At 41.2% G+C, this 26,430-nt stretch overlaps 1 protein-coding gene across 1 annotated transcript in view; it reads right to left on the bottom strand.

The window, feature by feature from the left end:
• Positions 1-793: 793 nt before the first annotated feature.
• The window catches only part of LANCL3 (LanC like family member 3), a gene marked incomplete at both ends in the record, with an annotated part of 93,780 nt that continues 68,143 nt past the window's right edge, over positions 794-26,430 (bottom strand). The window contains 4 exons of the mRNA XM_082864763.1: positions 794-953; positions 8,235-8,442; positions 16,305-16,502; positions 17,428-17,551. Of these exons, the coding sequence (XP_082720889.1) occupies positions 794-953; positions 8,235-8,442; positions 16,305-16,502; positions 17,428-17,551 (690 nt within the window). The remainder of the gene's footprint in view (positions 954-8,234; positions 8,443-16,304; positions 16,503-17,427; positions 17,552-26,430) is intronic.

Below are 26,430 nucleotides of genomic sequence, written 5' to 3'. Positions count from 1 at the left end.
CAAATTGAGAAAAACACTTGACAGTATAACACTTGCTACGGTATTTGCTAGCCTGTGAATTTTGCTATTCTAATTGAGCTTTCGGAAAGAAAAAGGAACCCAGGAAGAGAGATGCTCTAAGACCTAAGGGAACTTGGAATTTGGGGGTTTAAACTAAGTTATGATATGACCTCTTTAAAGTGCCCAGGGTAGTGATAAAAAATAGAGATTCATACGCAAATTTCTCCATTCATTAAAAATCATGAATTTCAATAAGTAAAGGCAAAGGACAACCAAGAGTTTCCCTTTTTGTCCTTCGGCAACCTGACACGTCCCTCCTAGCAGTTTTAGCTGGGCAATTACTTTAGTTTTCTGATCGTTTCTATTTCTAAATTTAGGGGTGGAGGGCACCCACAAATGGTCAAATTCTCTCTCCAATCGCAAAGGTATTTTTGGCATTTCATTGCCGTAGTCCACATTTCAATTTTGTTTTCTATCCCGCAAGTGAAAGACAGATGATTTCTCTTTCCCTTTTTCCTCTGATCTCTGGTCTCACATCTATTCCCTGAACTATTCCATCTCCAGAGGTTTTAGAAGAGTTGTGGTGTCTTTATGTTTGCAGGTTCTCACGCTGTTCTCCCTTCAATCAGGTATCACGTTGCCTTCACCTGCTTGCTCCCTCCCTTCCGACAGCAATGTTAAGGCTCATGGTTGTGATACCATTGAATGTGGCTTATGTGGAAACTGCCTCAGGTAGTAAGCTCAGGAAATCTTAGGAACCTTCTTGCAGGGCCACGGTGGGACACGGAGCCTTCTAAACAAAGACGCTGAAGAGAGGGAACTCAGCCTGGTTGGGCTGCAGCAGATCGATCAGAAAGCACACCGTCCCGGAGAAGCCTTCATACAAGCTGTATATACTTTCAAGGACCCGGGAACCAGCCTTGAATTCCTCGGTAAATAAAAATTCAGCAAACCTAAGAGAAGGAGAAAATATGAACAGTTTTCACATGAGTGTTTCCACATTATTGGCCCTGGGTTGCTTCTTCCTCCTCTCCGCTAAGTTCAAGTTTTAGCATCATTCTCTTTCCAGATGTGTATAATATCTTAAGGAAGCCTTCTTCCCTGTTAAAAAACGGAGAAGCCATTATGCCATTGTGTATGTTTCACAATATATCATGTTGGCAAGCAAATTCAACTATTTTCAGCATGTGCAAAGCAAAGCAGTTTCTGAGGATTTCATTCCTTCTGTCATCCGATGATTAAAAGTAAAAAAGACAGATAAATAGCCATACTTTTATTTATCTTGAAGAGAAGCAAGCTGATATAGGTCTCTGCCTTTAAAAAAAGTAAATATGCTGTGTTTCTGCAAGCATATCATTTCTGAGCTAGGTTTCATTTATATGTGACAGAGAGCAGAGACTGCAAATAAATGGGCAAGATTTTATACAATCTGTGCTTTGGGCAAACAAAAGAATAAGACGAATGGGAAAAGGCAAGCAACATTTTATAATCATGACATCAAACAGCAAACTCAGCTACAAGATAGATTATTTTTAGGACACCTGCCTTAAAAATAAATCACTGACCTCCAAATTCTCTATGGGAGATCTTTTCTTCTTTTACGTGTATTTGCCACAAAGCCTATTCAAATCATTTATAATGAGTAACATTTTTAGTAGCTTACAGGTTTTAAAGTGCTGTCACCTCTTTACAGACTTGCTCTACCCGTTCCCATCAACAACAAACATAATCACCAATTCAGAGGCAAGAGCTCACAGGTTGAAAAGGCCTGACTGCTGATTCTGCCATAAATTTAGATTATTGCTACTACACAGGGGGTCCTATGAAGAGTAATTACTTGTTTGATCTTTTTAGGGCTTTTTGAATTGATGGTAGCTTAAAGTAAATCAACAGGAAACATACTGCAATTCTGTCTGGGACAATTTTTCTCTCAACTGTTTTCCTGAATATGCAGCAATTTTTAATGGAAGTCAAAATTTTAAACAGTAGAATAATGACACATCTTAAGAGTTAATTCAAAATTTGTAATTACGCACTGAAACTTCGTGGTATAGTTTCAAGGAATCTTAACTGTTTCAGTGCTGTGGATCATTTGGCAGCCTGGAAAAAAAAAAGTCTTCAAATATGTGAAGAAAAATACACAGGATTCCCAAGGAAATTAATTATATTAAAGCATGGTTAGCAAAAACTTTTCAACCGAATTTGTGATACAGTGATATATGGATTCTTTATTAACACATTAAATAACAAGATCTAGTAGTGGGTCTAATAACTGCTGACATTTCTAAGTAGTGACGGGAGTAAAATATATTTCACAATATCTGCAACAAGACTAACAACATGAGAATATCTACGACATCTATTGGTGACAGAGTCACAGCTATTGCGGATTCAGAATTGAAAGAAATGCTACATTTCAGCTTGAAACGTAATACTCTTCTCAAGTAAATTCACCAATCCTAGATTGTGAAGCCCTGGTGTAGCAGGAAGAGGAAGGGCTTTGGGGTTGCAATATGCAACTGATAATTTCAAGTTTGATGACCTTTGGAAAATTTCTTAATCTGACTTTAAAACGGTGAAGTTGCAGAATTGCATAAGATTATCTGTAAAGATCAAAGGTGCCATATATTAGGGCTCTGAGCAAAGAGCAAGCATTCGATACACGGTAAACAGAATTTTTCCACAAAAACATAGAGAACCATCCCACCACATTTTAAGAGAAATCCACAGTTAATTTTGCTCCCTCCTCTGACCTTTTTCCCCCCTAGGGTTAGATTTATTTATTGCATTATTGAAATCATAGTCTATAATATTTAGTATCCTATATTTTTTAATTTAAAATATGATAAACATTTTTTGTGCTTTTCAAAATAACTTCTAAATGATATATAGCAATTTACAAGAGTACCAGCAATGTGTGAGAGTAGCAGTTTCATTGTATTCTGACCTACACCGCATGTTATCATACTAAAGTGAAAATGATTGTTTCCAAAAACTACCCAATGGTGAAAAATTCAAATAAACAAATTCATTTTTCTAAAAAACTCTGTCAAAATAGAAGTCAGAATGGTAAGTATGGAACTAAAAAGAATTATAGACACTGATAACATTACATATCAAAACCTATTGACTATGGCCAAAACTGAACTCAGAGGAAAATTCATTTATCTGAGTTGTTGTTGTTGTTGATGTTATAAAGATGGAAGGTATTCTAATTAAGCACTTTTTAAAAACTGTAGAAAATAACAAAATAAAGGGAAGGAACACTGGAAAATCAAAAATAAAGGCAGAAAACAATGAATTAGGAAACAAAAGAGAAAAACAAAAATAATTAATAAAAACCAAAAGCCAGTTCCTTGAAAGGGTAAGCAACATAGACAAAATGCTGGTGTGTCTGGCCAAAAAGGAAAACCATTAGGAATGTGAAATGGCATGTAATCACAGACATGGGAAATTTTAAATATCATGGAACTATACTGTTAGAACTTTATGTCAAACATTCGAAAATACATATGAACTAGATGCTTTTATAGTAGTTTATTCACTACCAAAAATAATTCAAAAAGAGGTAGAAAACCTGAATAATTAAATAATCATAGAGGAAACTGAAAAGGTGGTCAAATATTTTTCTGGAACGATAAATTCCAACTCTGTGTTAAAAGAGTAGTAGGCGATGACCAAGTAATGTTTATTCCAGGAAGGTACATATTGTTTGACTTTACTGTTTTAGGAACGGCCAAAAGATGTCTCCCCAATTTAGACCACACCATATTTAACTTTGAGTTATGATGAAGTGGAAATTTCAGTACACTAAACAATTAAATGCAATGCCCAAACAATATTCAGATATTACCTGCACATTTTCAGTCTTTACCTGTAAGTGAGAAATTTAAGTTGTCTGAAGGGCCCTGTAATCCCAGACTTATAATTAAGACTCTGTAAACTAGGACCAGTGTCCCAGAAAAATAGAGGGGTTGTTCTGATTCTTTTTTTTTTTTTTTTTTTTTTTTTTTTGCGGTATGTGGGCCTCTCACTGTTGTGGCCTCTGCTGTTGCGGAGCACAGGCTCAGGCTCTGCGGCCATGGCTCACGGGCCTAGCCGCTCCGCGGCATGTGGGATCCTCCCGGACCGGGGCACGAACCCGTATCTCCTGCATCGGCAGGCGGACTCTCAACCACTGCGCCACCAGGGAAGCCCTGTTCTGATTCTTTTTAATAGGCTTTCTAGAGAATGACAACCCTGATGAAATTTATTCTAAAGGTGATATCACATTAGCCTAAGTAAGATCCCAAAGGACTTTTTTTCCCTATATTTGGGAAATAAAGGGTTAGGTTGCAACCTAAATAGATTAGGGAGCCATTAATCAAAATATAATAACAGACTTCTAAAACAATGGAGCTACAAATGGGGGACTCACATATGTTAGTATTTTTCCTTCTGTGCATACATGCAAATATCATAAAGGGTAGTTTATGGTTTTTTTTTAAAGATCGAATATTAGAAAAATTGCCTTGGGAAGACCTCTCTGACAAAATGACTTTTGCGTGATGGTCTGAATGAAGTGAGAGAACTGGGACATATACGTAGAAAGTGAACATCACAGGTGAAGGAGACAAAAACTTCAAAGGCCTTGAGGTACATTGTACCTGGCATCTTAACAGAGTAACAAGGAAGCCACTGTGGTGCAAAGAACCAGGAGCAAGACAAGTAGGGCATGATATCAGAGACGTAATGGGAGGCAAGATCCTGGAGGGCTTTTTGTTCAGAGAACAGACTTTGGCTTTTACTCTGATTCATGTGGGAAGCCATCAGATTATCCTGAACAGAGGAGTGTCATAATCCGACATGATACACATTATAAGAAGCAAATTTAAAAGATCACGGTGAGGGCTTCCCTGGTGGTGCAGTGGTCGAGAGTCCGCCTGCCGGTGCAGGGGACACGGGTTCGTGCCCCGGTCTGGGAAGATCCCACATGCCGCAGAGCGGCTGGGCCCGTGAGCCATGGCCGCTGAGCCTGCGCGTCCAGAGCCTGCGTGTCCGGAGCCTGTGCTCCGCAACGGGAGAGGCCACAGCAGTGAGAGGCCTGCGTACCGCAAAAAAAAGAAAAAAAAAAAAGATCACGGTGAAACACAGACTCACTCTTAATGAAATAAGCATAAAGGCAAGGATGTTTATTATCCTTATTTTTATTGAACATTGTTATGGAGATTCTGACCCATGCGACAGGAAATGAAAAAAAAAGAGTATATAGTTGAGAATGGAAGTAACAAAATTATAATTATTTGCAGATAATATGTGTGCCTACTTAGAAAACCCAATGGAATCTAATAGAAAGATTAATGGAGTTCAGTAAGGTGGCCAGATATATCATTTTGATATTTATCAAAACTAAGATGTTTGTAAGATAAATGCAGATTTATATGAGAGAAGGGTGTCTTAGATTGCTAAACTGCAATAATATGTACGTTTTTTTAAGTCTTCATAAATGCCAGTAATAAATGACCTGAAAACATAAGGGAGGAAAAAATTCCACTCACAATCCTGGAAACATAAAATACATAGTAATAAAATTAATAAGAAACATACAAGTCCTTCTTCATAAGATCAAAACTTTACCAAATGACATTTCTACAAACTTAAATAAAGGGAAAACATACCATACTCTTGGATGGAAAAACTCAATATTCTAAAAATGTGAATTCTCACTAAGTAACATATAAATTCATTGAAATTCCAATCAAAGTCCATAGGATTTTTTAATTTTTGAAAAATTGACTCTAAAATACAACTGGAAGAATAAATGAGAGAGAACAGCTAAGAAAAACTAGAAATAAATGAATAATGAAATATAGAAAGTCCAGAAGCAAACCCACACATTTATATAAATTCAGTTTATGATAAAACTGGAATTTTAGATGATTGGGGTTATTGGCCAACAGATGTTATGGGAAAGTTTTGTTTTTTCATTAAAAAACACAAAGATAGATATCCATCTGACACTATTTTAAAAAGTAAGCTCTAAACTAATCAATGATTTAAAAGTTAAAGTAACTTCTAAATTGGTGGGAGAAATGGGTGAAGGGGTACAAGTTTATTTTAAAAATGAAAATAAAATCATAAAAGTATTAAAAGTCAATGTAAATTAATATTTTTATAATCTTAGAATGGGAAAGGTCTTTTTTTTTTTTTTCTTTTTTTTTTGCGTTACGCGGGCCTCTCACCGCTGCGGCCTCTCCCGTTGCAGAGCACAAGCTCCAGACGCGCAGGCTCAGCGGCCATGGCTCACGGGCCCAGCCGCTCCGCGGCACGCGGTATCCTCCCGGACCGGGGCACGAACCCGCGTCCCCCGCATCGGCAGACAGACTCTCAACCACTGCGCCACCAGGGAAGCCCAGGGAAAGGTCTTTTTAACTATAACACAAAGTCCAGAAATCTTTAAAGTTGACAACTTTATAAAGAAAAATACTTAAAATTTTTGTCTGGCAAAAGACCATGAAATAAGTTGAAAGAAAAATGGCAAAGTAGAAAAATATTTACAGCATATATTGACAAAGAGTTACAGTCCTCAAAATAAGCATCACAATAGGAAAAAATGGGCAAAAGACAAAGACAGTTTAAAATACCTCTGGATTTAACGACTTCAATTTAAAATTTTTCTCATAGTGCACAGAAAGGTATGTATTGGATATTTGGGACAATTTTGTTTGTATTAGTAAAGACTGCACATATACCAAGTGTCCATTACTTAAAGATTGGTTAAATTAATCATGGTACAACTATAATAAATAACTATATAGTCATTAAAACAATGAGATAGATCTATACAAACTGAAATAAAGGATGTCCCTTAAAAATTGTTTATTTAAAATTATAAACTGCAAACATTATGTATAGTACTGTTACACATACATAATTGTTGGATCTTATTAATATGTACGTTTAATACATACATATATATATATATAGGAACATACATTCATGCATAGAGAAATGTCTAGAATGATATAACTCAAATTGTTAGTGATAATAACAGTGAACACTTACATTGCAGTTACTATGTGCCAGGCACTGTTCTAAATGATAAATGAGGCCATTATGCTAAGTGAAATAAGCCAGTCGCAAAAAGACAAATACTCCATGATAACACTTACATGAGGAATGTACAAGTCAGTCAAGCTCATAGAAGCAGAGAATACAATGAGGGCTGCCAAAGGCTGGGGTGGGGGAGGGGAAATGGGAAGTTTTTGCTCAATGGGTATAAAGTTTGTTACTGAAGGTGAATAAGTTCTAGAGATCTGCTGTCCAACCTTGTGCCTATAGCTAACAAGATATTACTGTACATTTTAAAATATGCTAAGACAATAGATCTCATACTAAGTGTTCTCACCACAATAAAAAAAAATCACAAAAATACATATCCTTTGGCCCAGAAATTCCACTTCTAGGGATTTACTTACAGATGTACCCATACGTGAACAAAATGATATATGTACAAGGTTTTTCATCATAGCATCATAGGTAATGCAAAATATTGGAAAGAATCCAAATTGCCCTCCATATGGGACTGGTTAAATAAACTATGGCTCATTCAGAAGATGTAATACTATGCAGCAATAAAAATGAAAAGTCCTTTATTTACTGATTTAGGGTGATCGTTAAGATAGCAAAGTGCTACCATTTGTAACAAAAAAGAGGGACAGGGCTTCCCTGGTGGCGCAGTGGTTGAGAGTCCGCCTGCCAATGCAGGGGACACGGGTTCGAGCCCTGGTCTGGGAAGATCCCACATGCCGCGGAGCAACTAAGCCCGTGCACCACAGCTACTGAGCCTGCGCGTCTGGAGCCTGTGCTCCGCAACAAAAGAGGCCGCGACAGCGAGAGGCCCGCGCACCGCGATGAAGAGTGGACCCCGCTCGCCGCAACTAGAGAAAGCCCTCGCACAGAATTGAAGACCCAACACAGCCAAAAATAAATAAATAAATAAATTAAAAAAAAAAAAAAGAGGGACAAAATATTACATATATGCCTATCTGCTTGTGTATATATACAGATATGTATATCCCTGAGAAGATAACTAAGAGACTGGTAACTGTCTCCTGGGAAGTGAACTAACTTGCTATAGTGCACAGTGGAAGTATTTCTTTTTACACTTTAAAACTATGTGACTCTATTACCTGTTCAGAACATTAATTGTATTAACATTTGGAGGGAAAAAAAACATGCAAAGAAAGGCTGACCTTTGGGCTCGGTAGATGTATTTAGAGTTTCCCGTGAGCCGGTATAGCAGCAGAAAGACATAGGCACTGCCAGCTATCCCGTGGCAAATCCCTGGCCCCTTCTTTAGCAGGCCCTTCTGCCACGTGAGTTCCCCACACCGGATACATGTGTCCAGGTACTGTGGTTTCTTGGAAACCAGATAAGCTTTTGCAAACAGATAGGCAATTCCTGTGAAAACATCAAAGACATTAGAGGTGATTTTCAGGGCTTAATAATAAAGAGAGGAACTTCTCAAACTCAGAGGCTCACACATCACCAATGTATCGGTAAAATACCCACTCTAACCTAGTAGGTCTAAAGTGGGCCCAGAGATACTGCATTTCTAATGACAGCCCTTCCGGGGACCACATTTTGAGTAGCAAGGCTATAGGATCTTCTCCAAGGGAGTCTTATTTTACCTGTGAGATTTAGATTAAGTTGTTTGAATTGTATGCTGATACTGGCCCTGAGAGAAAGAGCAACAAGTATCTAGATTGATAAAATCCCTAATTTACAAATGGGTTAATATTTGATGACACACACCCTGGTAAGCATTATGCATATGTGGCTATTTGGAATGGCTAAATGTTTACACAGTTTGCCCATCCCCCCACGGATGTTCAGAATTCGTAATGTTAAAGTACTTCTAACTACACATCCTTTCTTAAGAGCCAAACTGGGAGTCCTTCCAAAAACAACAATGATCCCAAGTGACCTGGCCAAGACTCTGGCTTCAGCTGTGAAGCGAGGCCCTCCCCACTTGATTGTTCCAAGGAAAGACACGTTCTTTCAAAACTCCTCAGCCAAGGCGATCTCAATTACACAGGCAGGAATGGAAACAAGAGAAGTGACAGCTATTAATAGAAACAATTTCCTCCACATTCCAGGTGCTCATATTCAGAGAGGAGATTAGTAACAGAAGCTCACTCTCTCTCCTGCCTCACCTACCCTTCTCTATAGAAAGTGGGAAAGACTGGAATTTAGTAGATATTTTGACTAGCTCATCCATCAAGGTTACCTCTGCCTTTGTCTTTGACTAGCCTATTTTCCAACTGTGTAAAGACAGAAATTACCTTGTAGAAAACTGACAGTAATGTAAATAATACCTGTCTCTGGAAACTCACATTCTGTATGGTAGATGCTGCATTGACTTCCCTCAGTCTTCGTGGAAGCAGCTAGTTTCTGCATCTATTAAGTAAATTCATGTCAGCGTTCCTAACAGCCTAGAAATATGTCCACTCTTTGGATTTTCCTTTGAACCAGTTGTAATACCTATGTGGTTCCCTCATTAACTTATGAGTTAAAATTGTTGACATATGTTTATGTTTGTATGAGAGTCATGATTTTATTCTCTTTTAAAAATGTATCCTGGGCTTCCGTGGTGGCGCAGTGGTTGAGAGTCCGCCTGCCGATGCAGGGGACATGGGTTCGTGCCCCGGTCTGGGAAGATCCCACATGCCGTGGAGCGGCTGGGCCCGTGAGCCACGGCCGTTGAGCCTGCGCGTCTGGAGCCTGTGCTCCGCAACGGGAGAGGCCACAACAGTGAGAAGCCCGCGTACAGAAAAAAAAAAAAAAAAATATCCTTTAACACTCCCTATGAGGAACACATAACAACGGGCTCTCCTCAGCCAGTGCTTTCCAGTCAACCACTGACAATGGTCACCTATGGCACTGTCCTCCTTCAGTTTTAGGAAGAAAGTGTCATTCCCACAAAGAATGATTTTTAAAAGAATTGAACTTAGTTAATTACACATTCATTCATTCACTGTATCCATTCATTTGAAAGTGCTCATTGATGATCTGCTGTAGGCACAGCCCTAGGCAGGGCCAGCTTCATGGGCATGTGACCTGTACAGCCTCACAAAGGGCCTCCAGAAGGGCCCCACCCTGGATTGAATGCTCTGTTGTTGCCATCTTGAAATTCTTAATCATTTTTTAAAAAGGGGTCTGCATGTTTATTTTGTACTGGGTCCCCCAAATTATGTCACCAGTTCTGGCCCTGGGTGATATAAAATAAATGCTAAACACGATTCCTGCCCTTCAGGAAGGCACTGCCTAGAAAGGGAGAGAAAATTATGTACTTTTGTCTGATACATAATAAGACATGTAGTTCATGATGCTGTGGGGACATAAAATGAATGGCCCTGAAAATAATACTAGAGGGATCGGAAAAGTGGAAGCTCCCTGAGGGAGACAGTCAGGGGAAGCTTTGATGGAAGGAAGGCTTTCTTCAGGACTGTGTAGGATGCATAGGAAACTGCAGGCCTGAGGAGATGGAGAGAGAGCATTCCAGGCATCAAATCAGCAAGTGCAAAGTTTCTAAGCCACAATAAACAAGTCACATGAAGACCAGTGGGGCACTGTTCTAATCAACAGGACCATGGGCTGGAAGGGTAGATTGGGCTCACATATTGGATGATTTTACAAGTCCAGATGGGCAGCTTGGACTGTATTCGTGGGCAGTAGGGAACCAGTGGGACTGTTTTGTTGTGAATTGGTTGGTTTATATTTTTAATGATGTGATTAGTATTATAGACAAAATGCCCCACTGTGGGGTCAACCAAGGCTGAAAGAAGGGCAATAGGGTAGCTATGAGCTGATCGTGTCAGCAGAAAGTTGGCAAAGAGGCTAATGAAAGAGACAGCTCACAGGATGGATGGCTATTTAGATATTAATTGAGCACCTACTATATACCAGGACAGTAGTAGGTACTAAGTTTTTTAAAAGCCTCTGCCAGGGCTTCCCTGGTGGCGCAGTGGTTAAGAATCCTCCTGCCAATGCAGGGGACACGGGTTTGAGCCCTGGTCCGGGAAGATCCCACAGGCTGTGGAGCAACTAAGCCCGTGTGCCACAACTACTGAGCCTGCGCTCTAGAGCCTGCGAGCCACAACTGCTGAAGCCTACACTCTAGAGCCCATGAGCCACAACTACTGAAGCCTGTGCACCTAGAGCCTGTGCTCCGCAGCAAGAGAAGCCACTGCAATAAGAAGCCCGCGCACCGCAACAAAGAGTAGCCCCCGCTCGCCACAACTAGAGAAAGCCCGCGTGCAGCAACGAAGACCCAACGCAGCCAAAAATTAAATAAATTAATAAATAAATTTATAAAAAAAAAGAGAAGCAGATGGTTTAAAAAGTAAATAAAAGCCCCTGCCTTCATTAGTCTTTACAACCTAACTGGGGCACTCATTAGGCTACGTGAGGGGACAGAGAGGCGTTGAGGAAGCACAGAGGAAGGCTCCTAACCGACACTTGGAGGTAGGAAAGGCCCACTGGTGAAATGACACCATCTAACCTGGGTACCAAGGGAGGAGGAGGAACAGGCCAGGTGAACCGGAGCCCTTGGTGCTCTATCGGATCCCTTTACTTTACTGGCAGGTGCCCCATCCCCCAGCTACTGTGAGTTGACTGCTGACAAAGCTCACTGCTGCCCTCTTCTTGGGAGATACGGTCTCAGCCAAAGGGGTGGCTATGCTATGCACCTCCCCCAGAAGGTTTTGGCCAATGATTGGCTGCCTCAAGACAGAGCAACTCTGTGGTGTCATCTGTGCTTCTTAGCTTCCCCACCACCACCCAGAATCCAGGTGAAGCTACTCTCCAGGTGAGACACAGAGAGCCCTTTGCCACCCAGCTCCTACTCTGTCCTCCTGCCACTTCTCCCCCATGCCCTCCATGAAGCGTTTACTTCAGTGAAACCAAACCACCCCACAGTTCCCCTTCCTTTACCATGTGGTTCCAAGTCAGCCTCTGACTGACTTTTCTTGGAACAAACTTCCCACCTTTCTTAGTCTAACTTATCTCAGGCATCACCTCCTCCAGGAAGCCTTCCCGGAACCTGGAGGAGGACCAGAAATCCCTCCTTTGAGCTCCCATCACTCCTTATACAAGCCTTAGCACTCACACAGTATCATATTAAAATTACCTGTTTTTAATATAAATAATTTTTAAATTGAAGTATAGTTGATTTGTAATATTATATTCATTTCAGGTGTACCGGATAGTGATTCAGTATTTTTACAGACTAAACTCCATTAAAAGTTATTACAAGATGACTATAATTCCCTGTGCTATACAATATATCCTTGTTGCTTATCTATTTTATACATAGTAATGTGTATTTCTTAATCTCCTACCCCCATCTTGCCCCTCCTCCCTTCCTTCTCCCCACTGGTACCCACTAGTTTGTTTTCTATATCTGTAAGTCTGTTGAAATTACTTGTTTTCATGGCTGCCGCCCCTAGTATTGTGCCAGCTACCCAAGGGCAGGTACTCTGTCTTGTTCATTTTTGCTCCCCAATCTGTGGCATGGTGTTTGACACATGGCAAGGACTCCACAAATGTCTGCTGACCCTATAATGTCCCATTTCTCACCCCAGCGCAGGCCGATGCTGAAGCGGAGATGAAAGATGTAGAAGGAAGACGGGTTGAGATGGTCTAATTGCTAAACCAGGCCATTAGCCCCAGGCAGCTTAATGGGTATTGATCCTATGGCTCTGGCCAGAGACAAAGGGCCTCTTCCTGTAGCCTGGATCATGGAATGGTACATGGACAGGACCTTGAAAAACTTCTACACCTATTGTCTCCTTACCTAACCTAATGAAGTCCACAATAAGGTGGCTTAACCTAAAAGGAAAGGACGTTGGATTTCTTTGCATTTGCTGGGAACGGTGTCATTTCACCCTGGGAACACTGATTATTGTGCATTGACATGAAACCCGGAGGCAGCAGTGATATATGTCTTTGTCAAATACAAATGGGAAAATGAATTATTACTTAAGAAGTATGGTTTGAGAGGCTAAATCTTGGAAACATGTGACCCAGCAGAGCCTCGTGATAGCCAGACTTGGCACGTTTCGTTTCAACATCCTAGAGAATCAGCGCACAGGTCCATTCTGGGATCCGGAATTTCACCGAAGCACGCATTGTACGGTGTGCACTACAAAGCTTAGTGACCAAAGACACCTGCACTGTACAAGTACTTACTGTTCTCTATTCAAAGTCACTTACCCAGGAGCCCTCATGAAATGATTTAAAAAAATTTAGCTACACCTGTGTTTCACCCAGAGTAAAGGAAATGCGCTGTCAGTGTGACCACAGATGATGTAACATAATGCGATCTAGAGTTTCTTTTAGCCACAGCATTTGTTTTAATGATTTTGTAAATGACTTTTGTCCTGTATTACAGAATCTTTAAGGCTAGGAAGGGGTCAGGTGAATCTGCCTGCTATACTTCGTTGTATTTAGTGAGAAAAACTCTACGCCGCGCTGGGTATTTATAAATGTGGGTGTCTGCAAATCTTTTGGGCCATATCCCTCACGAACGGTAAGGGTCCACAGGATTAAAGGGGTCTGTGGTGAAAAAAAGACTGAGTTTCACTGCTCCACCTCAATGCACTCCTTCCACAGATGAACAAAGGCACAAAAGAAACCAAGTGGTTTTCTCAAGGTTACTTAGCTGGTTAGTGTCTGAACTATAATTAGAACCCGGAGTTATTAACTTAAGAGTCCAGAAGAATATTCACAGCGCATAAATGATAACTAAGGCTGTCACCTGTAGAGGTGGGTTGAAGGAAAGTCAATAGGAAACAATTATAGTATCATTGATGAAGATAAGGTATCATTGATGAAGTTCCACACTGTGGATTATTTCTGGCAGGTTTTTAATCACAGAATCAGTCTGCCGCCCCAAACCATCTGCACTGTTCATAAATCGACTCTCAAAAAATCTTCTCACATAAGTGAGAATTATTTTTCTAGGTCATCTCTTGTTTTAGAATTTTTGGAGAGCTTACTGTTGCCAACTTAAGAGGCATCTTCATGGTCTTTAACCTGCACTTACCAGATTTATAATCACTCCTGATGCTATTTTTAGCACATCTCTTAAAAGGAAGACCAATACCCTTGAGATGGAAGTGCGGGTTGGCAGACATAATGGGCTCCATTTGGTTCTTTATTCATTTGTGAATTCGTTTATTTTTGGCAGTCCAGTGAATATGAGGATTGAATGGTTTTGCCCTGCAACCTGCGTTTAATCTAACCAAGATACTGAACATGAATGATAAATGAGGATAAATAAAGTCCCCAAGGTGATGAATACTATGCTGTACTGTTATGGTCCATGATTTACAAAGACAGATGGGATGTGATGTACAGAGAGAATGGAATAACCGCCCTTCAAGAACCCCACATCAATTAAGTGACCCAGCCACTCATTTTAGTAAATTATCTTCCCACTCTTCACAGGGCTTTTACTATACATTGAATCCTTTCAAAATATGCTGTATTTAATTTGGAACATCTCCAAAATTCAAGGATCCTGGGGTGCTTGGAGGATACCCAAAGGCCTTCACTGAAAATGATGAAAGGGAATAGGAAATGGGAGTGTTGAGCGTAACATGAAGAGATATCATTTCCAGGATGGTAAATAACTGCTGTTTTTCTTCAGAAAGTTCAAAGCAAGAAAAAGGTGGGCTCAAATGATCACTGGTGGGAATTAGCCTGGACATAATGCACAATGCCCTGGCGCTGGTACAAGCACACGCGGGAGCCTTTGAAGTCCTTCCTTAAGTAAAAATGGAAGGCAGAGAAAATAAAAATAGAAGGACTAACACTTCTATTATTCGTCACCTCAAACTGTACTGAAGAAAAAATGAAATTCCAGTTGGATTAAAGAACACTAATTAGGTAAGGAGGGGAAAGGAAGTAATAAAAATCAGGTAACAAATGAAAGAGAAATCAAATATATTTTAAAGTTGTACTCATGGCACTGAAGCATAGCCTTGGAAATTAAATAACACTCCTAATCAAAAATGTGTGTGTTGGGCTTCCCTGGTGGCGCAGTGGTTGGGAATCCGCCTGCCAATGCAGGGGACACGGGTTCGAGCCCTGGTCTGGGAGCATCCCACATGCTGCGGAGCAACTGAGCCTGTGTGCCACAGCTGCTGAGGCCCGCGCACCTGGAGCCCGTGCTCCGCAACGAGGGAGGCCACCGCAGTGAGAGGCCTGTGCATTGCAGCAAGGAGTGGTCCCCACTCACCGCAACTAGGGAAAGTCCATGCACAGCAATGAAGACTCAACACAGCCAAAAATAAATAAATAAAATAAATTTACAAAAAAAAAAATGTGTGTGTTATTTTGGTATTTTAAGTCTCTCCTCTGGCCAATCGACCAAAATGCACTGTCTTTTTTGAATTGCCCCTTGTCTAAGGCCTAATTAGCAGTGTAATGGGATTGGGAAAAAAAAAAAGGAAAAGATGGGGTCTGATAAGTTTCCAGGCTCGATTCCAGAGAGTTCACTGCAAATGGCTTCTCATTTCTCTAGACTTTTCATTAGGTGATAATGGAAACCGTCATTTGGAGAAGAATTACAGAATAGTCCATCTTCAACCTTAATATGCATACAAATCACCTAGGGATCTTGCTGAAGTGCAGATTCGGATTCAGTGGGGCTGGGCTGGGGCCTGAGATTCTGGATGTCTAACAAACTCCCGTGCCACTAGTCCAGGGACCACGTTTTGAACTGCCAGGTTCCAGATCTGCACTGTCCCATGAACTTACTGAGCGCTTGCAACGTGGCTAGTCTGTATCAGGATGGGATGTAAGTATAACAGAGACACGGGATTTCAAAGACTGGATATTTAAAAAATATGAAGTCACTCGATTTTTAAATTTGTTGCATGTTGAAATAATATTTGGCGTATATTGGGGTAGATCTATTATTAAAATTCATTTCACCTGTTTCTTTCTATGATTTAAACAGGGCTACTAGAAAGTTAATTTCATATGTGGCTCGTATTATATTTTGTTGGACAGCACTAGTTTAATTTGTATACAAATACTGTAGATAAAGATCATATATTTTTTAAACACAGGATCATTTCTGGACATCCTTTACTGATGGAGACTTTCTTGGCTTTGAAAAGTTTCATCTTGACCTTTTCATCTCCCACGGTAATGGCATAAGATAAGAAATACCCTCACTTCTCAGAAAAGGCACCCGTCTTTGGCTAAGCCCAATGAAAGGCAATGCTATCAGATAATAACATGAGTGAGACCTGGGGCGCCGTGGCACCAGTGCACCAGCTCGTTCTCCCTCTCGATGGCCTCGCCGAGCTCAGGTGGCCAGTTGCAGTTTTGTTCCTGCTCCATAAGGAAGTCCACGCTCTGCCACACCAGCTCCTGATCTGAGGGCTTAAGGTGCTCATGGTAAGAAAGAAGCATCTGGAGGATGGACGACAGGCCATGAGCTGCTCCTATACAGACAAGCAAAGCATCATTAATTCACATAAGTGGGAGGAGAACCAGTTTGAAGTCTGGGCGTAAGTATTACAGATTGATGAAGGGGTTGGGGAAAGCCAGGCATTCTAGGCAAAAGGAACAGGCACAAAGGTTACAAAGGTATGAGAACACTTTGCCTGCTGGAGACTTTATAAATGTGAACCAGGGAAGGGAGAGATAAAGCTCGAGTTTGGAGAGGGAGGCAGGCGATCTGCAAAGGGGCTTGCAAGTCATGCTTGCAAGGAGTGATGGGGAACCACTGAAGGATTCAAAGGGGTAGTAACTAACTTTCATTTTACAAGCCTCATATCTCAAACGTAGTCATTGTGATTCAGTAGTCTGTTATTAATCCACTAATACTAAAAACTCGAAACTGTCAGCGGCTGAATCCTGCTTCCCTGTTCAGAGGTACTATTGGCAGTGAGCATATAAGCTGTTAATTTTCAGCAAAATTAGGCCAGTGAATTCACAATCAAGAATAAAGGATTTGAGTCTTTAGTGAAAGTCATTGTTAAAATAGCTCCATTTCTTTTTTTTCCTTTCTTTTCTTTTTTGTTTTAACATCTTTATTGGAGTATAATTGCTTTACAATGTCATGCCAGTTTCTGCTGTATAACAAAGCGAATCAGCTATATGTATACATATATCCCCATATCCCCTCCCTCTTGCGTCTCCCTCCCACCCAAACAGCTCCACTTCTGACAGGTAGACTCTGAAAACAAATATGAAATTGTGCTTTGTAGTATCCATCAATATTTGTTTTTAAATGGCCTTTCAAAGGGTTCCCAGTGAAAGCAATAGTGATGACCTATGTCAAAACCAAAATCTTCCAGTCTTTAGCCAGTGCTGCTGTTAGAGACTGCCTTTCTCCTCCAGGCCTTTGCCAACACCCTCACTCACCCAAGTATTCGGTTCCATAGTAAGAATACATCAGTGGGAATGGTTTCCTCTTTTTCATGGCATATTGCTTCCCGGAGTCCAGGATCGCCTGGCAAATTGATTTGATCTGTGCTGGGGTCAGCACCTGAGTAAGGAAAAGAGGCAGAAGTCAAGTCAGGATCATCATTATTCCACAGACACTGGATTTTCTTGCTTAAAAAGTCCATCAGCATATCCGCCCCAGTCCTTTTCCTATTTGTAAATAAGCTCAGCCCACCGTACCTTTTTTTTTTTTAAAACCACTGATTCTCTCTTTGTTGTCAAGTTTATCTCCCCTCTTCAGAAAATTTGCAGTTCTGATGGGAAACACACACCTTTACTGCTATAGGTTTTTATAAATGGCAGAGACCACCTAACAGCTGTTATATCATTAATCCTTGTCACAGGAACAAGAAGTTGCTCAGGAAAGAACAAAGACTGGTCCTAAGCGACCATGCTTGGCAAAGCTGTTACTTCCGATGTACGGCACGGGTCTGGCTCAGACAATGGGCCTTCAGTTTGTGTCATTTCGACTGTGCTCATAAAGCCACAATTCTATGACAAGCTGCTGCAGGACAGACCCGCTGGAGCCTTTTGCAGTCCACGAAGGAAACCTAAGTCCAATAAGGACCAAGGCAAAGGAACTTTTACTATCAAAATGATGCTGGATAGAGAATGGCTAAAAGGCCGTCTCCCATATTTTATTCAATTTAGGTACCGTAAGTTTTAGGGCTATACAGGTTAAAATGTTCTCAAGCCTACATAGCATCACTGCATTTATTAGGGTTCTGCTCGCGTTTGCAATGTTCTCTGTCTGCCAGTCTACCTCGGGGCACACTGGATGCTCCCTTTGGCACAGCACTTGTCACCTGTTGCGTTCTGTCTCTCTCTACTGGATGATCAGATGCAAAGACTGTGATGTCTCATCATTTTGGTATCCTTGGTTCCTGACTCTGAGCCCGAGGGGGCCTTTGGTAACTGATGAGCGAGTAAGTGCCAGGTGGACTGCCATGAAAAGCAGAGCCCCCCTCTCCTCTTTTCTTTATTCACCCCCTCCCTCCCTCTTCCCCTTCCTTCCACAATTATTTCTTAAGCCCTTACTATAAGCAGGAAAGACTGTTCTAAACGCTGGAGACACAACAGTGAACAACATGACAAGACCTTTACTCTCATGAAGCCAACCTTCCAAAAAGGCAGACCTACACAGGAAAAGTACTAGCCAGAGTAACCAAAGGAAGAAGAAATCACCTAAAGTTCAGCCTTGGCCTGACTGGATGAATCTGGGATCAAGGAACAATCTGCTGGATTTTGGCCTTTCTCCGAAGACTCACACATCAAATTTTCCTACCTGATATCTGCCATTAGACTCACCCATTCCTTTTGAAATAACTAATGATTTCTTAAGTCATAACTTGCTCCTCTGATTTACGCAACATTAGAAGGGCAAAATATAATCCAGGTTGTGGCCCCTTCAAATCCAGCATTTAATTTGGAAAAATAATCACATAAAGAAGAGGAAGTTGTTCATTAATTAATTCTGCCAGTTAACATTACTGAGCTACTATTCCAGTGAGGCCCTCTAGTAGGTATTGTGGGGGAAACTCTAGAAAGCCTAGGACACATTTTTTTTTCCTACAAGGAACTTACTATCCAGCACTGGAGATAGACATAGACAAAAGTCTACAATAGAGTGATTAAAGTTCATGAGCCCACCTCACACCAGTCAGAATGGCCATCATCAAAAAGTCTACGAATAATAAATGCTGGAGAGGGTGTGGAGAAAAGGGAACCCTCTTGCACTGTTGGTGGGAATGTAAATTGATACAGCCACTATGGAGAACAGTATGGAGGTTCCTTAAAAAACTAAAAATAGAGCTACCATACGACCCAGCAATCCCACTACTGGGCATATACCCTGAGAAAACCATAATTCAAAAAGAGACATGGGGCTTCCCTGGTGGCGCAGTGGTTGGGAGTCCGCCTGCCGATGCGGGGGATGTGGGTTCGTGCCCCGGTCTGGAAGGATCCTGCGTGCCACGGGGCGGCTGGGCCCGTGGGCCGTGGCTGCTGGGCCTGCGCGTCCGGGGCCTGTGCTCCGCGGTGGGAGAGGCCCGAGCAGTGAGAGGCCCGCGTACCGCAAAAAAAAAAAAAAAAAAAAAGACATGTACCACAATGTTCACTGCAGCTATATTTACAATAGCCAGGACATGGAAGCAACCTAAGTGTCCATTGACAGATGAATGAATAAAGAAGATGTGGCACATATACACAATGGAATATTAGTCACCCATAAAAAAGAATGAAATAATGCCATTTGCAGCAACATGGATGGACCTAGAGATTATCACACTCAGTGAAGTAAGTCAGACAGAGAAAGACAAATATCATATGATATGACTTATATGTGGAATCTAAAAAAATGATATAAATGAGCTTATTTACAAAAGAGAAATAGACTCACTGACATAGAAAAAAACTTGTGGTTACCAAAGGGGAAAGGGGGGGAGCGATTAAATTGGGAATTTGGCATTAACAGATATACATTACTATATATAAAATAGATAAACAACAAAGACCTACTGTATAGCACAGGGAAATATATTCAATATCTTGTAATAACCTATAAGGGAAAAGAATCTGAAAAGGAATATATATATATGTGTGTATATATATATATACACATATATATATATGTAACTGAACCACTTTGCTGTACACTTGAAATACTGTAAATCAACTATACTTCAATTAAAAAAATTTTTTTAATTAAAAAAAAAGTTCATGAACCCAGGCAGGGGTGTAAAGAAACAGTAATGCAGAATATTTAACACATCAGCTTCACTAAGACATCATCTCCTCATTTTCCATCTGGTTGCTCAGAAACAAGTACGTCATGGGTTCCAACTTAAGTTTCCCTTTTATTAGGTACCTATCTTTGCCTCTTGGGTTTACTCCTCCTTTCTGCCTAGAAATCCTAAAGACCCTATCTTCCCACATCTTCCCACCGTCATTTCAGGGCTCAGCCTCGGGTCTTTCCTTAGATGGACGGCACATTTCTCCTAAATGATTTCCTACTCTGCATCCGTTCGAATTGTTACCAAAATTTCATTTGCCACTGACAACATCTTACTCTCTCTGTACCTTTATCAGCACCAACTGACCTCACATTTAGTCTTACTCTATGTAATATCTTGCATCATCAGCCTCATATCGACCCCTCCATCCTGGCTTACTCTCAGAAACCTGCCAAGAACCTCAAAGGGCATGAACTTAAGAGGAGTCTATCCTGGTCCCATCCCATAATTTCCTGGGAATATATCTGGCTCTTCACCTGAACTGAGGTCCTGTATGCCACTATTGGTTTTGAATCCATGTGACAGAGGCAGTTTTTGTGATAGGAAAAGGCCACTGGATTTTCAGGGTACGTACTCATTTGAATGACTAGAATTCTCCCTATTTGACTTCTGTGCTGATAATTGAAAACTGGATTATTCTTTCCTCAGCTGAACATTTATTCACGTCTCCGTTCTCTCCCCGCCCCACCTGCTTGTTTTTAACCCAGAAAAGGAAAATCAACTTTGGTTCTATGTGGTGCCCTCTTTCTTTCCATCCCTGATCCACAGCTCAGAATAGAGAATGAGTTTATAAAATATTTCAAAACTTCCCCGGTCATGCATCATGTCTGGGTGGTTTCCTCTTATCTCGCAGAAACACTGTGAAAAACAAAGAGAAACGGCGCTTGTCGGGCCGGATAAAGACTAGTTATGCGTGCAGTTCTTTATCGCTGGGAACAGACAAGACCTACCCTTGGCTTTATTGATCAGCAAATAAAAAGGGGAAAAACAGTGTACATGAAAGTGTGCAGAGGAGAGCACTGAAGAAGAGGGTACTGGTCCCCGCCCAACACACAGTACGTTAGGAAGAAAGGAGATGAGACACGGGGCAGGGGCTGCTTCGTGTTCTCCCATTTGTCTGCCCTCTCAGACATCCCTCCAGGCCGCACTCCCAGCACAGAGGAACACACAAGCGCACACACTTCCAAGAAGACGGCCTCCGTGCTGCTGAAACACTCTGAGGCCTTGGGAATGAGGAAATGGCATTTCCACCGGGGAAAAAAGTAACTGGGGATGGCAGAGAGCGGCTCCCTGCGCATTAGGCCTTTATCAGGACAAACCCAAATTCCCTCTCCTGTATCTGTAGCACATAAGGCTATGCATGTGTTGATGTCTTGGATGGATTTGGTTCTTTTTAAAAAAAATTTTTTTAAATTAAAGTATAGTTGATTGACAATGTTGTGTTAATTTCAGCTGTATAGCAAAGTGACTCAGTTATACACATATATACATTCATTTTTTTAATATTCTTTTCCATTATGGTTTATCCCAGGATATTGAATACAGTTCCCTGTGCTATACAGTAGGACCTTGTTGTTTATCTACGTCTGTATCTTTATTCCTGTCCTGCCCCTATGTTCATCAGAACCATTTTTTTTTTAGATTCCATATACATGTGTTAGCAATACGGTATTCGTTTTTCTCTTTCTGACTTACTTCACTCTGTATGACAGACTCTAGGTCCATCCACCTCACTAGATTCCACATATAAGTGATATCATATGGTATTTGGATTTGGTTCTTTAAATAAAAATTTGTTTTTACACTGAATTGAAATAAATTAAGATATCTCAAAAATACAAAGCAAGTCTCTGGCGGTTTGGTGTAAATATTTTCATTAGTCTAATCGATTCCCTTCGCTGATCCTTGAACGGAGGTGTTTGCTGTGAAATAGTCCCATTGGGCTGGGCTCTGAATATGAAGAGAGGAGAGAGTAATAAAGCCCATTCTGTGTTTCCTGGCCCCGCCTAAAGGTTGTGCTCTGATGGAACCAACTCCCTGCTGAGGAGAGAGGACCTTTGTTAAGGAAATGAATGAAATGGGCCAAGCCACAGAAAGCCTGCCTCACCACAGACCCCTTTCCAGGGTTAAGTGTCCCGCCCACAGGCCCTCTGAAGTGGCAGTCTTTGCTAGCTTGATATCAACCACCGCCAGCATTAGCAAGCAGCAGTCCAAAATGCCCAAAGTATGCGACTGCCCATCCAGATGGAATGCAGAAGGTCACTCCAATATCATGCCAAACACATATGTAACAGAGCAAGAATCTGACATTAACTTAGGTGCTTTCCTCCAGCAATTTATTTCATCCACTCCTTTGCCCTGCCTTTCTGGTGGTAGCACAAGCTTCTGCCTGAGAGAGAAAAAAGCCATTTGATGACCAATGAACATCAAAACGACTTTTTTTTAGGTTAACTTTAAAAAAAAATCTTATTGGAGTATAGTTGATTTACAGTGCTGTGTTACTTTCAGGTGTACAGCAAAGTGACTCAGTTATACATACACACATATTCATTCTTTTGTTGAGACCCATGGAGATAATAGCTCTGAGCACTATTCACAATAGCTGTTGAGTTGTAGAAACTGGGTATTTTAGTACTTGAAGTTGAGAATACAAACAACAGACTTGAAGGATATGTAGAGTCAGGATGGAGCTAAATCTGTTCAAGGTGGAAAGAGGCGAAACCAGCAAACTGAAAGTCAGTGTGGAGTTCCTGCTCTCCTAGCCCCACTCCCTTGCGTTAAGCATTAGGAGAGATCCTATAATCCCCCGAAAAGGTTTGGGGATCTATAGGTAGTTAGGATGTGTGTCCCCCACTCCCACCTGGAATTGGGGAGATGGCAGCCTCAAAGATGTGGCTCTTGCCTCAGGGTCTGGGGCCAGTAACAGAGACATCGCTGCACGGCATGTCCACAGAAGAGCCAGAGACAATCCTGAGTTTCCTGTGGGTACCATGGTGGAGCAGAAAAACATCCCACACCCTAAAGTAAATTTTTCTAAAAAAATTCACTACCCAAATTTAAAAGTTAGGGAAACTTTTTGGGTACAAAGTCAATATAAACATACGGTTAGAGTTTTACTTTTGAGGCCTGTTTGGGGCTTAGATTCAGTTGGAAGCCACTAGGTTACAGGTAAGGGCCAGGCCTTCAGGAAATCTCTGGAGTGGGTGGAGAGGTACTTCAGGTGTTGAGAAGACAAAAACTCAGGGGAGCTGCTTTGATGCAGAAGAAGCTTAAAGAGATAAAGTAGGGCTAAGGGAAGGCTTTCAAATAGGAAACAGATCTTGATGAATCAGACAGTTCATATTATGTGCCAGGCCTGTGCCAGGCCCTTTGAGAGATGATATCATCTTAACAAATAGACTTAAGAGGTGAATCATTTAAATAATGAAGTATTTCGCATTTGTTTAAATTCTCAAAGTTATGATCTATAGGGGTAAGGTGGAGGGAGTGAACATTAAGGGCTTCACAGAGGGAGAGGGACATGAGCTTAAGCTCTGAAGGACAATGAGGAAGTGGATAAATGCAAGTGGCGGGGGGTGGGAGGGAGAGAGGGTATTTTAAGCTGCGGGCTGATGGGGAAAACCTTGTGTATTAGGGCAATGCTTCTAACACTGCAATGTGCACACAAATCACCTGGTGCTCTTGTTGAAAATGCAGATTCTGATTCAGTAGGTCAGGGACGGGGCCAGGAGAATAAAGTTCTAACAAGCTCCCAGGCGAGGCTGCTGCTGGTCCCAGGACCACACCTGAAGTAGCAAGCGATGGGATTATGGGCGCACAGAGGCTGGCTGCAGCAGAGGATTTCTCTTGGGAAGGGTGAGAACTTGGAAGGAACTGTAGGAAGTTCCCAAAGACATTCAAGGAAGCAAGAGGGAACACCAGGCAAGAACACCGCACATCATAATTTCAATGATCAGATTACCCAGAAAAGAGAAGTGGCAACAATGGGAAATTCTCTTCCAATAGGCCATGCGTAGGAAAAGTGTGTCTAAATCTGCAAAACCCAGTGGGGAGCTCTCTTAGCCAATGTGGCCAAGTTTATTTTCTTAATTAGTCTCCAAATGGGGCGCATGTGCTGGCGCAGAATAAGCAAGTCCCTTCCATCTGGTTTTCCTGATGCTCCCTGACCATCATTATGCTGGGCGATGAGGAATCAGAAGGGGGTTGCTCTACTTAATGATTATCTTCCAATCTTTTAGAGGGATTCAACGGAGAATTTCACTTATAAACACTTGGTCCCAGATACCATTTCAAAGTTGTTTCTTTTCCCTTCTCATGTCAAGAAACCCAAGCCAAGAAAACAATGGAAACTAGAAAAGAAAAACAGGTTTTACCCCATTCTTGCTGACTGACTGCTGGCTTGAAAGATTTATTACAAGTACCTGGTAACCCAGTCTGCACCAAGGGTCACTAGATGATTTCCTGGTCTATTTCTTGCAAGACACGAAATGTCTCAGAGCCTGAGTTTCCTTATCTACAGAAGGGGGATCACAATGACTTGCCCCACCTACCTCCTCAGGTGATGGTGAGACTATTACCAAAAAAGCAGTTCCCATTTGGAATTAGCAGATGCAAACTAGTATGTATAGGATGGATAAACAACAAGGCCCTGCTATATAGCACAGGGAACTGTATTCAGTATCCTGTGATAAACCATAATGGAAATGAATATGACCAAGAATGTATATATACGTGTAACTGAATCACTTTGCTATACAGCAGAAATTAACACAACATTGTAAAACAACTATACTTCAATTAGAAAAAAGAAGTACTTTACTTTCTTGTTAACTTTTATATTGGCTTTCTATTGCTGCTTAAACTTGGTGGCTAGAAACAACATGAATTTAGTCTCTGACCACACCCCAAATCGATGACATCAGCCTCTCAGGGTGTGGGACATAGGCATCAGTATTTATGAAAACTCTCCAGGTGATTCCAGAGTGCGGTCAAGTTTGAGAATCACTGAGAAACTTCGCTTCACCACTTTCTAGCAGTGTGGATTAAGGCAAGTTACTTATACTTTCTAAGCCTCAGTTTACTCATTTGTAAAAAGTATCGATAATAAGACCTCCCTATCTCACTGGATTTTTATGAGGATTCCATATAAGACACTTAGCACAATTCCTGCCATGAGGCGCGTGCGCGATGCAGTAAGCTGGGGTTAAGATAGACGTTGCAAGTCCAGCAGCGACTCAACCCCACCATTCAGCACCACAGGCCTTGCGGGTCTGTGCTCGGAATCTCCCTCAAAAAATAACCCTGCTGTTGTTGCTCACCTCCCGCACCCCGTCTTCCATCCAAGGACCAGCTTGTGTCAGCTTGCATTCCTAAGTCACTGTAACTTGTAAGTCATAGATTAGTAACGTATGGCTCTTCATGTCTGTGTATTTACTTTTCTTTCCTCATCACACTTTGGGCGTTTCACTGTCCCACTATCTCCAAACCACATTGCTTTGCTCTTTCAAAACTACTGCTCAAGTTTACCTGGTTTCTAGACAAGTCTCTGTCACTAACTTTGTTACTTTAGACCAATCACGTAACCTCTCTGGTCCTCAGTTTCCTCACCTGAAAAAACAAGGAGTTAAGCTGAGGTGGTCTTTAATGTGTCTTCCAGCAATAGTATTTTGTCATTTTGTCATTCAACACTTTATGACAACCATTTTACAAATCTATAAATACTTATTTGGGCATTAATTCTGGGATGTGGATGGGATGGTATGTTTCAGTGGTTTCATTTTCTACAGGCTAGGCAAAAAGCCCTTTGCAATGAGATTATAGTGCATGTTTAACTTGACCTCTATTCTAGGCATCTTATTTTATGAAGATGCATATTCTCCCATGTGATCCAGCAATCCCACCCCTGGGCATATATCCAGACAAAACTATAATACAAAAAGATACATGCACTCCTATGTTCATAGCAGCACTATTCACAATAGCCAAGATATGGAAACAACCTAAATGTCCAGGTACAGATGAATGGATAAAGAAGATGTGGTACATATATACAATGGAATATTACTAAGCCATAAAAAAGAATGAAATAATGCCATTTGCAGCAACATGGATGGACCTAGAGATTTTCATA

Source organism: Leucopleurus acutus, assembly GCF_964270905.1.
Source record: "Leucopleurus acutus genome assembly, chromosome: X".
Lineage (NCBI taxonomy): Eukaryota > Metazoa > Chordata > Mammalia > Artiodactyla > Delphinidae > Leucopleurus > Leucopleurus acutus.
The sequence above is the reverse complement of the archived record's forward strand: the minus strand, read 5'-3'. Positions and strand labels throughout refer to the sequence as shown.